General features: G+C 69.1%; 1 protein-coding gene across 1 annotated transcript; it reads left to right on the top strand.

Annotated features, from left to right (window-relative positions):
• Positions 1-583: 583 nt before the first annotated feature.
• LOC309685234 (multifunctional procollagen lysine hydroxylase and glycosyltransferase LH3-like) lies at positions 584-9,689 on the top strand (the record flags this gene model as incomplete). Its single annotated transcript, XM_082501040.1, has 5 exons — positions 584-765; positions 4,739-4,804; positions 6,650-6,754; positions 8,265-8,381; positions 9,521-9,689. Coding segments are annotated over 5 exons (639 nt in total), but the record flags the coding sequence as incomplete, so codon positions are not given.
• Between the last annotated feature and the right edge of the window lie 3,703 nt (positions 9,690-13,392).

Below are 13,392 nucleotides of genomic sequence, written 5' to 3'. Positions count from 1 at the left end.
GGGGGGGAGGGGCTGTGGGGGGGAGGGGCTATGGGGGGAGGGGCTCTATTGGGGAGTGGGGGGAGGGGGCTGTGGGGGGGAGGGGCTACTGGGGTGGGGGAGGGAGCTGTGGAGGAGGGGTATGGGGTGGGGCTGGGGGGAGGGGCTCTATTGGGGAGTGGGGGGGAGGGGCTGTGGGGGAGGGGCTATGGGGGGAGGGGAGCTGTGGAGGAGGGGTTATGGGGTGGGGCTGGGGGGAGGGGCTCTATTGGGGAGTGGGGGGAGGGGCTGGTGGGGGGGAGGGGCTATGGGGGGAGGGGCTCTATTGGGGAGTGGGGGGAGGGGCTGTGGGGGGAGGGGCTATAGGGGGTGGGGCCGTGGGGGGAGGGGGTCTATGGGGAGGGGCTATGGGGGAGGGGCTGTGGGGGAGGGACTGTGGGGGGAGGGGCTATGGGGGAGGGGCTCTATTGGGGAGAGTGGGGGAGGGGCTGTGGGGGGAGGGGCTATCAGGGATGGTATAGGGGAGGGGCTCTGGGGGGAGGGGCTATAGGGGGTGGGGGGCTGTGGGGTGGGGCTATGGGGGGAGGGGCTGGGGGGGGGGGAGGGGTGAAATTTACCCCCTCCCCCTCCCCCTCCCCGCCCCTCCCCCCCCCCCCCCCCCCCAAATTTCAGGGGCTGTTTCTGCACGTGACCAACCGGGAGGAGTTCGGGCACCTCCTGAGCACCTCCGACTACAACAGCTCTCGGCTGTACCCGGATCTGCTCCAACTGCCCCTCAACCCCCGGGTACACCAGTAACACCAGTAACACCAGTAACCCCGCCCAGTGCCCCCCAGTAACCCCCTCAGAGCCCCCCCACAGCCCTCCCAGGGCCCCCCAGAAACACCACTGCCCCCCCACAGCCCTCCCAGTGCTCCTCAGTAACACCACGGACCCCCCCGCAGCCCTCCCAGTGCCTCCCAGTAACACCAGTAACACCAGTAACCCCGCCCAGTGCCCCCCAGTAACCCCCTCAGAGCCCTCCCACAGCCCCCCAGTAACACCAGTATCCCCCCGCAGCCCTCCCAGTACCCCTCAGTAACACCACTGACCCCCCCGCAGCCCTCCCAGTGCCTCCCAGTAACACCAGTAACACCAGTAACCCCGCCCAGTGCCCCCCAGTAACCCCCTCAGAGCCCCCCCACAGCCCTCCCAGAGCCCCCCAGTAACACCACTGCCCCCCCACAGCCCTCCCAGTGCCCCTCAGTAACACACGGACCCCCCCGCAGCCTCCCAGTGCCTCCCAGTAACACCAGTAACACCAGTAACCCCGCCCAGTGCCCCCCAGTAACCCCCTCAGAGCCCTCCCACAGCCCTCCCAGTGCCCCCCAGTAACACCACTGCCCCCCACAGCCCTCCCAGTGCCCCTCAGTAACACCACAGACCCCCCCCGCAGCCCTCCCAGTGCCTCCCAGTAACACCAGTAACACCAGTAACCCCTCCCAGTGCCCCCCACTGACCCCCCCTGAGCCCTCCCAGGGCCCCCCAGTAACACCACTGCCCCCCCACAGCCCTCCCAGTGCCCCTCAGTAACACCACTGACCCCCCCGCAGCCCTCCCAGTGCCTCCCAGTAACACCAGTAACACCAGTAACCCCGCCCAGTGCCCCCCACTGACCCCCCCTGAGCCCTCCCAGGGCCCCCCAGTAACACCACTGCCCCCCCACAGCCCTCCCAGTGCCCCTCAGTAACACCACTGACCCCCACACAGCCCTCCCAGTGCCTCCCAGTAACACCAGTAACACCAGTAACCCCGCCCAGTGCCCCCCAGTAACCCCCTCAGAGCCCTCCCACAGCCCTCCCAGTGCCCCCCAGTAACACCACTGCCCCCCCACAGCCCTCCCAGTGCCCCTCAGTAACACCACAGACCCCCCGCAGCCCTCCCAGTGCCTCCCAGTAACACCAGTAACACCAGTAACCCCTCCCAGTGCCCCCCACTGACCCCCCTGAGCCCTCCCAGTGCCCCCCAGTAACACCACTGCCCCCCCACAGCCCTCCCAGTGCCCCTCAGTAACACCACGGACCCCCCCTCAGCCCTCCCAGTGCCTCCCAGTAACACCAGTAACACCAGTAACCCCGCCCAGTGCCCCCCAGTAACCCCCTCAGAGCCCCCCCACAGCCCTCCCAGGGCCCCTCAGTAACACCACTGACCCCCCCCGCAGCCCTCCCAGTGCCTCCCAGTAACACCAGTAACACCAGTAACCCCGCCCAGTGCCCCCCACTGACCCCCCCTGAGCCCTCCCAGTGCCCCCCAGTAACACTACTGCCCCCCCACAGCCCTCCCAGTGCCCCTCAGTAACACCACAGACCCCCCCGCAGCCCTCCCAGTGCCTCCCAGTAACACCAGTAACACCAGTAACCCCGCCCAGTGCCCCCCAGTAACCCCCTCAGAGCCCTCCCACAGCCCCCCAGTAACACCAGTATCCCCCCGCAGCCCTCCCAGTGCCCCCCAGTGCCTCCCAGTAACCCCCCCTCAGCCCTCCCAGTACCCCCCAGTGCCCCCCAGTAACCCCAGTAACCCCCCCTCACCTCTCCCAGTGCCCCCCAGTGCCTCCCAGTAACCCCAGTAACCCCTCCTCAGCCCTCCCAGTGCCCCCCAGTGCCCCCCAGTAACCCCAGTAACCCCCCCTCAGCCCTCCCAGTGCCTCCCAGTAACCCCAGTAACCCCTCCTCAGCCCTCCCAGTGCCCCCCAGTGCCCCCCAGTAACCCCAGTAACCCCTCCTCAGCCCTCCCAGTGCCCCCCAGTGCCCCCCAGTAACCCCTCCTCAGCCCTCCCAGTGCCCCCCAGTGCCCCCCAGTGCCCCCCTCAGGCCTCCCAGTGCCCCCCAGTAACCCCAGTGCCCCCCAGTAACCCCTCCTCAGCCCTCCCAGTGCCCCCCAGTGCCCCCCAGTGCCCCCCAGTAACACCACTGACCCCTCCTCAGCCCTCCCAGTGCCCCCCAGTGCCCCCCAGTAACCCCAGTAACCCCTCCTCATCCCTCCCAGTGCCCCCCAGTGCCCCCCAGTAACCCCTCCTCATCCCTCCCAGTGCCCCCCAGTGCCCCCCAGTAACCCCAGTAACCCCTCCTCAGCCCTCCCAGTGCCCCCCAGTGCCCCCCAGTAACCCCTCCTCAGCCCTCCCAGTGCCCCCCAGTGCCCCCCAGTGCCCCCCAGTAACCCCTCCTCAGCCCTCCCAGTGCCCCCCAGTGCCCCCCATTAACCCCAGTAACCCCCCCTCAGCCCTCCCAGTGCCCTCCAGTGCACACCAGTGCCTCCCAGTAACCCTAGATACCCCTCCTCAGGTCTCCCAGTGCCCCCCAGTGCCCCCCTCAGCCCTCCCAGTGCCCCCCAGTGCCCCCCAGTGCCCCCCTCAGCCCTCCCAGTGCCCCCCAGTAACCCCAGTAACCCCTCCTCAGCCCTCCCAGTGCCCCCCAGTGCCCCCCAGTAACCCCTCCTCAGCCCTCCCAGTGCCCCCCAGTAACCCCAGTAACCCCTCCTCAGCCCTCCCAGTGCCCCCCAGTGCCCCCCTCAGCCCTCCCAGTGCCCCCCTGTGCCCCCCAGTGCCCCCCTCAGCCCTCCCAGTGCCCCCCAGTAACCCCCCTCAGCCCTCCCAGTGCCCCCCACTGCCCCCCAGTAACACCACTGACCCCCTCCTCAGCCCTCCCAGTGCCCCCCAGTGCCCCCCAGTAACCCCAGTAACCCCTCCTCAGCCCTCCCAGTGCCCCCCAGTGCCCCCCAGTAACCTCTCCTCCGCCCTCCCAGTGCCCCCCAGTGCCCCCCAGTAACCCCTCCTCAGCCCTCCCAGTGCCCCCCAGTGCCCCCCTCAGCCCTCCCAGTGCCCCCCAGTAACCCCAGTAACCCCTCCTCAGCCCTCCCAGTGCCCCCCAGTGCCCCCCAGTAACCCCTCCTCAGCCCTCCCAGTGCCCCCCAGTGCCCCCCTCAGCCCTCCCAGTGCCCCCCAGTGCCCCCCAGTAACCCCAGTAACCCCCCCTCAGCCCTCCCAGTGCCCCCCAGTGCCCCCCAGTAACCCCAGTAACCCCTCCTCAGCCCTCCTAGTGCCCCCCAGTGCTTCCCAGTGCCCCCCAGTAACCCCAGTAACCCCTCCTCAGCCCTCCCAGTGCCCCCCAGTGCCCCCCTCAGCCCTCCCAGTGCCCCCCAGTGCCCCCCAGTGCCCCCCTCAGCCCTCCCAGTGCCCCCCAGTAACCCCAGTAACCCCCCCCAGCCCTCCCAGTGCCCCCCAGTAACCCCCCTCAGCCCTCCCAGTGCCCCCCAGTGCCCCCCAGTAACACCACTGACCCCCTCCTCAGCCCTCCCAGTGCCCCCCAGTGCCCCCCTCAGCCCTCCCAGTGCCCCCCAGTGCCCCCCAGTAACCCCTCCTCAGCCCTCCCAGTGCCCCCCAGTGCCCTCCTCAGCCCTCCCAGTGCCCCCCAGTAACCCCCCCTCAGCCCTCGCAGTGCCCCCCAGTAACCTCAGTAACCCCTCCTCAGCCCTCCCAGTGCCCCCCAGTGCCTCCCAGTAACCCCCCCTCAGCCCTCCCAGTGCCCCCCAGTAACCCCAGTAACCCCCCTCAGCCCTCGCAGTGCCCCCCAGTAACCTCAGTAACCCCTCCTCAGCCCTCCCAGTGCCCCCCAGTGCCTCCCAGTAACCCCCCCTCAGCCCTCCCAGTGCCCCCCAGTAACCCCAGTAACCCCCCTCAGCCCTCCCAGTGCCCCCCAGTAACCCCAGTGCCCCCTCCCCTCAGGACTGGGAGGAGAAGTACCTCCACCCCAACTACAGCCGCATCTTCGAGGACGGTCTCTACGAGGAGGTATTGGGGACCCCCAGTGACCCCCCCCCAGTGCCACCTCGGGGGGACCCCCCCCGGGGCCGGACACGGTCTGGGGGACCCCCCGGAGATGGGTTTGGGGGTCCCCAGTTTTGGGGGGTCCCCGGTGGGGTTTGGGGTCCCCCATTTTTGGGGGGGGTCCTGTGGGGTTTGGGGGGGTCCCGGTGGGGTTTGGGGGTCCCCCTCTGTTTTGGGGGGTCCCTGTGGGTTTTGGGGTCCCCCATTTTTTGGGGGTTCCTGTGGGTTTTGGGGTCCCCCATTTTTTTGGGGTCTCTGGGTTTGGGGGTTCCTGTGGGTTTTGGGGGGTCCCTGTGGGTTTTGGGGTCCCCCTCTGTTTTGGGGGTCCCTGTGGGTTTTGGGGTCCCCCATTTTTGGGGGGTTCCTGTGGGTTTTGGGGGGTCCCGGTGGGTTTTGGGGGTCCCTCATCGATTTGGGGGTTCCTTTGGGTTTTGGGGGTCCCGGTGGGTTTTGGGGTCCCCCATTTTTGGGGTTCCTGTGGGTTTTGGGGGGTCCCGGTGGGTTTTGGGGGTCCCCTCTGTTTTGGGGGGTCCCGGTGGGTTTTGGGGTCCCCCATTTTTGGGGGGTTCCTGTGGGTTTTGGGGGGTCCCCCTCTGTTTTGGGGGTCCCTCATCGATTTGGGGGTTCCTTTGGGTTTTGGGGGTCCCGGTGGGTTTTGGGGTCCCCCATTTTTGGGGTTCCTGTGGGGTTTGGGGGGTCCCGGTGGGTTTTGGGGGTCCCCTCTGTTTTGGGGGTCTCTGTGGATTTTGGGGTCCCCCATTTTTTGGGGGTTCCTGTGGGTTTTGGGGGGTCCCGGTGGGTTTTGGGGATCCCCCTCTGTTTTGGGGGTCCCGGTGGGTTTTGGGGTCCCCCATTTTTGGGGTTCCTGTGGGGTTTGGGGGGTCCCGGTGGGTTTTGGGGGTCCCCTCTGTTTTGGGGGGTCCCGGTGGGTTTTGGGGTCCCCCATTTTTGGGGGGTTCCTGTGGGTTTGGGGGTCCCGGTGTGGTTTGGGGGTCCCCCTCTGTTTTGGGGGTCCCGGTGGGTTTTGGGGTCCCCCATTTTTGGGGTTCCTGTGGGTTTTGGGGGGTCCCGGTGGGTTTTGGGGGTCCCCCTCTGGTTTGGGGGTCTCTGTGGGGTTTGGGGTCCCCCATTTTTTGGGGGTTCCTGTGGGTTTTGGGGGGTCCCGGTGGGTTTTGGGGGTCCTCTCTGTTTTGGGGGGTCCCGGTGGGTTTTGGGGTCCCCCATTTTTTGGGGTTCCTGTGGGGTTTGGGGGTCCCGGTGGGTTTTGGTGGTCCCCCTGGATTTTGGTGGTCCCCGGTGGCTTTTGGTGGTCCCCCGGTGGCTTTTGGGGTTCCCCGTGGCTTTTGGTGGTCCCAGTGCCTTTTGGTGGTCCCTGGTGGCTTTTGGTGGTCCCCCTGGCTTTTGGTGGTCCCGGTGGCTTTTGGTGGTCCCCCTGGATTTTGGGGATCCCCGGTGGCTTTTGGTGGTCCCCTCGTGGATTTTGGTGGTCCCAGTGGCTTTTGGGTGTCCCTGGTGGCTTTTGGTGGTCCCAGTGGGTTTTGGTGGTCCCCAGTGTCTTTTGGTGGTCCCCTGGTGGATTTTGGTGGTCCCTTGGTGGCTTTTGGTGGTCCCAGTGGCTTTTGGTGGTCCCTGGTGGGTTTTGGGGTTCCCCGTGGCTTTTGGTGGTCCCTGGTGGCTTTTGGTGGTCCCAGTGGGTTTTGGTGGTCCCTTGGTGGCTTTTGGTGGTCCCAGTGGCTTTTGGTGGTCCCCCGGTGGCTTTTGGTGGTCCCCCTGGCTTTTGGGGTGCCCACGCGGCGCTGTCCCCCGCAGCCGTGTCCGGACGTGTACCAGTTCCCGCTGTTTTCGGCGCAGCTCTGCCGGGAGCTGCTGGAGGAGGCGCAGCACTACGGCCACTGGAGCCCCCACCACCACGAGGTCGGTAGCCACGGGGCCGGGGTTGGTAGCCACGGGGCCGGGGTCGGTAGCCACAGGGCCCGGGGTGGCCAAAAGGGGGAGGGGTGGTGGCCACAGGGTAAAGGTTGGGGGGGGGGGGGTGGTCTCAGGGTGAGGGTTGGTGGCCACAGGGTGAGGGTTGGTAGCCGCAGGGTGAGGGTTGGTGGCCACAGGGTGAGGGTTGGTGGCAGCAAGATGGGGGTTGGTAGCCCCAGGGTGAGGGTTGGTGGCCACAGGGTGGAAGTGGTGGTGGCCCCAGGGTGAGGGTTTGTGGCCCTGGGGTGAGGGTTGGTGGCCACAGGGTGAGGGTTGATGGCCACAGGGTGAGGGTTGGTGGCAGCAAGATGGGGGTTGGTAGCCCCAGGGTGAGGGTTGGTGGCCACAGGGTGTAGGTGGTGGTGGCCCCAGGGTGAGGGTCGGTGGCCCCGGGTTGAGGGTTGGTGGCCACAGGGTGGAGATGGTGGTGGCCCCAGGGTGAGGGTTGGTGGCCCCGGGTTGAGGGTTGGTGGCCACAGGGTGGAGATGGTGGTGGCCCCAGGGTGAGGGTTGGTGGCCCCAGGGCAGGGCTTGGTAGCCCCAGGGTGAGGGTTGGTGGCAGCAAGATGGGGTTTGGTAGCCGCAGGGTGAGGGTTGGTGGCCACAGGGTGAGGGTTGGTGGCACTAAGATGCGGTTGGGTAGCCCCAGGGTTAGAGTTGGTGGCCACAGGGTGAGGGTTGGTGGCAGCAAGATGGGGGTTGGTAGCCCCAAGGTGAGAGTTGGTGGTCGGAGGGAGGAGGTGGTGGTGGCCCCAGGGTGAGGGTTGGTAGCCCCAGGGCAGGGCTTGGTAGCCCCAGGGTGAGGGTTTGTGGCCCCGGGGTGAGGGTTGGTGGCCACAGGGTGGAGATGGTGGTGGCCACAGGGTGAGGGTTGGTGGCCCCAGGGCAGGGCTTGGTAGCCCCAGGGTGAGGGTTGGTGGCCCCGGGGTGAGGGTTGGTGGCCACAGGGTGGAGATGGTGGTGACCACAGGGTGAGGGTTGGTGGCCCGAGGGAGGAGGTGGTGGTGGCCACAGGGTGAAGGTGGTGGTGTCCCGGAGGGTGTGGCTGTAGGTGGCCTAGGGGGGGTGGCTGTTGGTGGCCCAGGGGGGGCTATTGGTGGCCCAGGGGGGGTTGGCTGTTGGTGGCCCGGGGGGGCTGTTGGTGGCCCAGTGGGGGCTATTGGTGGCCCAGGGGGGGTTGGCTGTTGGTGGCCCGGGGGGGGCTATTGGTGGCCCAGGGGGGGTTGGCTGTTGGTGGCCCAGTGGGGGCTATTGGTGGCCCAGGGGGGGTTGGCTGTTGGTGGCCCAGTGGGGGCTATTGGTGGCCCAGGGGGGGTTGGCTGTTGGTGGCCCGGGGGGGTCTGTTGGTGGCCCAGGGGGGGTTGGCTGTTGGTGGCCCAGTGGGGGCTATTGGTGGCCCGGGGGGCGGGTGAGGGGGAGGCGGGGGCGGGGCGGTGAGGCGGCGCTGACGTCACAGGAGGGGGCGGAGGCGGTGGCCCTGGGCCCGCTGGGATTGGCCACCGCCTGGACGGGCGCTCTGCGGCGATTCCTCCCCCCCATCGCCGCGAAGCTCTTCCCTGGGTACCACTCCAAGGTGGGCGGGGCCACGGGAGGGGGCGTGGCTTCGGGAGGGGGCGTGGCCTGGGAAGGGGGCGTGGCTTTGGGGAGGAGGCGTGGCTTGCGGGGGGGGGGGCGAAGCTCTTCTTCCACCACTGCAAGGTGGGCAGGGGGGGGCGTGGCTTGGGGAGGGGGCGTGGCTTGGGGAAGGGGCGTGGCTTGGGGAAGGGGCGTGGCTTGGGGAAGGGGCGTGGCTTGGGGAGGGGCAGGCAAAGCTCTCCCCCGGGTGCCACTGCAACGTGGGGGCGTGGCTTTAGGAGGGGGCGTGGTTTGGAAAAGGGGGCGTGGCTTGGGGCGAGGGTTGGGGGTGGCTGGGGGCGTGGCTTGAGGAGGGGGCGTGGCTTAGGGAGGAGCGGGGGCAGCTCTTTCCCGGGTACCACTGCAAGGTGGGCGGGGCCGGAGGGGGCGGGGCTTAGGGAGAGGGCGTGGCTTGGGGAAAGGGGGCGTGATTGAAGGGAATGAGCCTGGGTGGGAAAGGGGGCGTGGCTTGGGGAGGGGCGTGGCTTGGGGGCGTGGCTGGGGAAGGGGCTTCTAGGAGGGGCGGGGTGGGAGAAGGGGGCGTGGCTTCGGGGAAGAGGGGGCGTGGCTGAAAGGGGTGGGCGGGGTTTCAGGGAATGGGCCTGGGTGGGGAAAGGGCGGGGCTTGGGGAAGGGGAGGGGCGACTGGGGTGGGCTGGGAGGAAGGGGGCGGGGCTGGAGAGTGGGCGTGGTTTGCGCAGTGGGCGGGGGCTGGGGAAGTGGGCGGGGCCAGGAATTGGATTGTTGGGGCTCAGAAAGGGGCGTGGCTTCGGGGGTTAAGAGGGGCGTGGCTTGGTGAATGGGCGTGGCTTAATCGCGCTGCTTAGGAAAGGGGGCGGGGCTCCGGAGACAGGGGGCGGGGCTTGGGAAAGGGGGAGCTGAAAAGTGGGCGGGGCCATGGAGAGTGGGCGTGGTTAAGGAGCGGGCGGGGCTTTTACGGGGCGGGGGTGTGGTTAAAGAAGGGGCGTGGTTTCGGCGAGGGGCGGGGCTTGCGGGGAACGGGGGCGGGGCTTGAGGGGATGGGGGCTTCAGTGGGGGGGGTGGGCGGGGCTCAGGGTGGGCGTGTCCCTGAGGCCCCGCCCCCCCCCCTCCTCCGCAGGGTCGGACGGTGCTGAGCGCAGTGGTGCGGTACCACCCCCGCCCCTCCCCCACCGCCCCTCCCCCCCCACCGCCCCCCACCGCCACCGTCACCCTCAGCCTCTCCCTCAGCCCCCCCCAGGTACGGCAACTGGGGGCACTGGGAGGCACTGGGAGGGACTGGGAGGGGAGTGGGAGGGAACTGGGAGGGGATTTGGGGGGAGTGGGAGGCACTGGGAGGGACTGGGAGGGAACTGGGAGGGACTGGGAGGGGATTTGGGGGGAGTGGGAGGCACTGGGAGGGACTGGGAGGCACTGGGAGGGGAGGGGGGGAGTGGGAGGGAACTGGGAGGGACTGGGAGGGGAGGGGGAGGGAACTGGGAGGGACTGGGAGGCACTGGGAGGGACTGGGAGGGGATTTGGGGGGAGTGGGAGGGACTGGGAGGAACTGGGGGTGCTGGGGAGGCACTGGGAGGGCATTGGGGGGTACTGGGAGGAACTGGGGGTGCTGGGGGGCACTGGGAGGGAACTGGGAGGGAACTGGGAGCACTGGGAGGGCACTGGGAGGAACTGGGGGTGCTGGGGGGCACTGGGAGGGCATTGGGGGGTACTGGGAGGAACTGGGGGTGCTGGGGGGCACTGGGAGGGCACTGGGAGGAACTGGGGGTGCTGGGGGGCACTGGGAGGGAACTGGGAGGGAACTGGGAGCACTGGGGGGTACTGGGAGGAACTGGGGGTGCTGGGGGGCACTGGGAGGGCACTGGGAGGGAACTGGGAGCACTGGGAGGGCACTGGGGGCACTGGGAGATACTGGGAGGGCACTGGGAGCACTGGGAGGTACTGGGGGGTCACTGGGAGGCACTGGGAGATACTGGGAGGTACTGGGAGGTACTGGGGGTCACTGGGGGGTCACTGGGGGGGCACTGGGAGGGTACTGGGGGGGCACTGGGAGGCACTGGGAGGTACTGGGAGGCACTGGGAGGGCACTGGGAGGTACTGGGGGTCACTGGGGGGGCTCTGGGATGTACTGGGGGGGCACTGGGGGGTACTGGGAGGGCACGGGGAGATACTGGGAGGCACTGAGAGGTACTGGGAGGCACTGGGGGGTCACTGGGAGGGTACTGGGAGGCACTGGGAGCACTGGAGGGTACTGGGGGTCACTGGGAGGGAACTGGGAGCACTGGTGTCACTGGGGGGCACTGGGGGAGTACTGGGGGGGTACTGGGGGTCACTGGGGGGGCACTGGGGGGGTACTGGGAGGGAACTGGGAGCACTGGTGTCACTGGGGGTCACTGGGAGGGCACTGGGGGGTACTGGGGGGCACTGGGGGGGTACTGGGAGGGCACTGGGAGGGTACTGGGGGGGCACTGGGGGGGCACTGGGAGGCACTGGGGGGGCACTGGGAGGCACTGGGAGGCACTGGGGGGGCACTGGGAGGTACTGGGAGGCACTGGGGGGGCACTGGGGGGGCACTGGGAGGCACTGGGAGGTACTGGGAGGCACTGGGGGGGCACTGGGAGATACTGGGAGGGCACTGGGAGCACTGGAGGGTACTGGGGAGCACTGGGAGGGTACTGGGAGGCACTGGGGGGGCACTGGGAGGGCACTGGGGGGGCACTGGGAGGCACTGGGAGGCACTGGGATATACTGGGGGGGCACTGGGAGGGCACTGGGGGGGCACTGGGAGGCACTGGGGGGGCACTGGGGAGGCACTGGGGGGGCACTGGGAGGGCACTGGGAGGGAACTGGGAGCACTGGTGTCACTGGGGGGCACTGGGGGGGTACTGGGGGGTCACTGGGGGGGCACTGGGGGTCACTGGGAGGGAACTGGGAGCACTGGTGTCACTGGGGGGCACTGGGGAGGCACTGGGAGGGCACTGGGAGATACTGGGAGGCACTGAGAGGTACTGGGAGGCACTGGGGGGGTACTGGGAGCACTGGAGGGTACTGGGGAGCACTGGGGGGGGCTCTGGGATGTACTGGGGGGGCACTGGGGGGGCACTGGGAGCACTGGAGGGTCACTGGGGGGGTACTGGGAGCACTGGTGTCACTGGGAGGGCACTGGGAGATACTGGGAGGCACTGAGAGGTACTGGGGGGCACTGGGGGGGTACTGGGAGCACTGGTGTCACTGGGAGGGCACTGGGAGATACTGGGAGGCACTGAGAGGTACTGGGAGGCACTGGGGGGTCACTGGGAGGGAACTGGGAGCACTGGTGTCACTGGGGGGCACTGGGGGGGTACTGGGAGGCACTGGGGGGGCTCTGGGATGTACTGGGGGTCACTGGGGGGGCACTGGGAGGGCACGGGGAGATACTGGGAGGCACTGAGAGGTACTGGGAGGCACTGGGAGGGAACTGGGAGCACTGGTGTCACTGGGGGGCACTGGGGGGGCACTGGGAGGCACTGGGGGGGTACTGGGGGTCACTGGGAGGCACTGGGGGGTCACTGGGGGGGCACTGGGAGGCACTGGGGGGGCACTGGGAGCACTGGAGGGTACTGGGGAGCACTGGGGGGGGCACTGGGGGGGCACTGGGAGGGCACTGGGGGGCACTGGGGGGGCACTGGGGGGGCACTGGGGGGGCACTGGGGGGGCACTGGGAGATACTGGGAGGCACTGGGGGGTCACTGGGAGGGAACTGGGAGCACTGGTGTCACTGGGGGGCACTGGGAGGGCACTGGGAGGTACTGGGAGGCACTGGGGGGTCACTGGGAGGGAACTGGGAGCACTGGTGTCACTGGGGGGGCACTGGGAGGGCACTGGGAGATACTGGGAGGCACTGGGGGGTCACTGGGAGGGAACTGGGAGCACTGGTGTCACTGGGGGTCACTGGGGGTCACTGGGGGGGTACTGGGAGGCACTGGGAGGGCACTGGGAGGCACTGGGAGGGCACTGGGGGGGCACTGGGAGGTACTGGGAGGTACTGGGGGGGCACTGGGAGGCACTGGGAGGCACTGGGAGGCACTGGGGGGGCGCTGGGGGGGCACTGGGAGGGCACTGGGGGGCACTGGGGGGGCACTGGGGGGGGCACTGGGAGGCACTGGGAGGCACTGGGAGGGAACTGGGAGCACTGGTGTCACTGGGAGGCACTGGGGGGCACTGGGGGGCACTGGGAGGCACTGGGAGATACTGGGAGGCACTGGGAGGCACTGGGGGGGCACTGGGAGGGCACTGGGAGGCACTGGGGGGCACTGGGAGGCACTGGGAGGCACTGGGGGGGTACTGGGGGGGCACTGGGAGGGCACTGGGAGGCACTGGGAGGCACTGGGAGGGCACTGGGAGGGTACTGGGGGGCACTGGGAGGGCACTGGGAGGCACTGGGAGGCACTGGGAGGCACTGGGAGGGCACTGGGAGGCACTGGGAGGGTACTGGGGGGGCACTGGGAGCACTGGAGGGCACTGGGAGCACTGGGGGGTCACTGGGAGGCACTGGGAGGCACTGGGGGGGCACTGGGAGCACTGGGGGGTCACTGGGAGGCACTGGGGGGTACTGGGGGTCACTGGGGGGGCACTGGGAGGCACTGGGAGGCACTGGGAGGTACTGGGGGGGTACTGGGAGGCACTGGGAGATACTGGGGGGTACTGGGGGTCACTGGGGGGGCACTGGGAGGCACTGGGGGGGCTCTGGGATGTACTGGGGGGGCACTGGGGGGGCACTGGGAGGCACTGGGAGGCACTGGGAGGCACTGGGGGGGCACTGGGGGTCACTGGGGGGGGCACTGGGAGGCACTGGGAGGCACTGGGAGGCACTGGGGGGTCACTGGGGGGGGCACTGGGGGGGCACTGGGAGGGCACTGGGAGGGTACTGGGAGGCACTGGGGGGGCACTGGGAGGCACTGGGAGGCACTGGGGGGGGGGCAGCGGAGTGACCGGCGCCGCGCGGCCCCCGCAGGG

Source organism: Vanellus vanellus (assembly GCF_965231255.1).
Source record: "Vanellus vanellus genome assembly, contig: HAP1_SCAFFOLD_2289, whole genome shotgun sequence".
Lineage (NCBI taxonomy): Eukaryota > Metazoa > Chordata > Aves > Charadriiformes > Charadriidae > Vanellus > Vanellus vanellus.
This window is presented reverse-complemented; position numbering and strand designations above follow the sequence as displayed.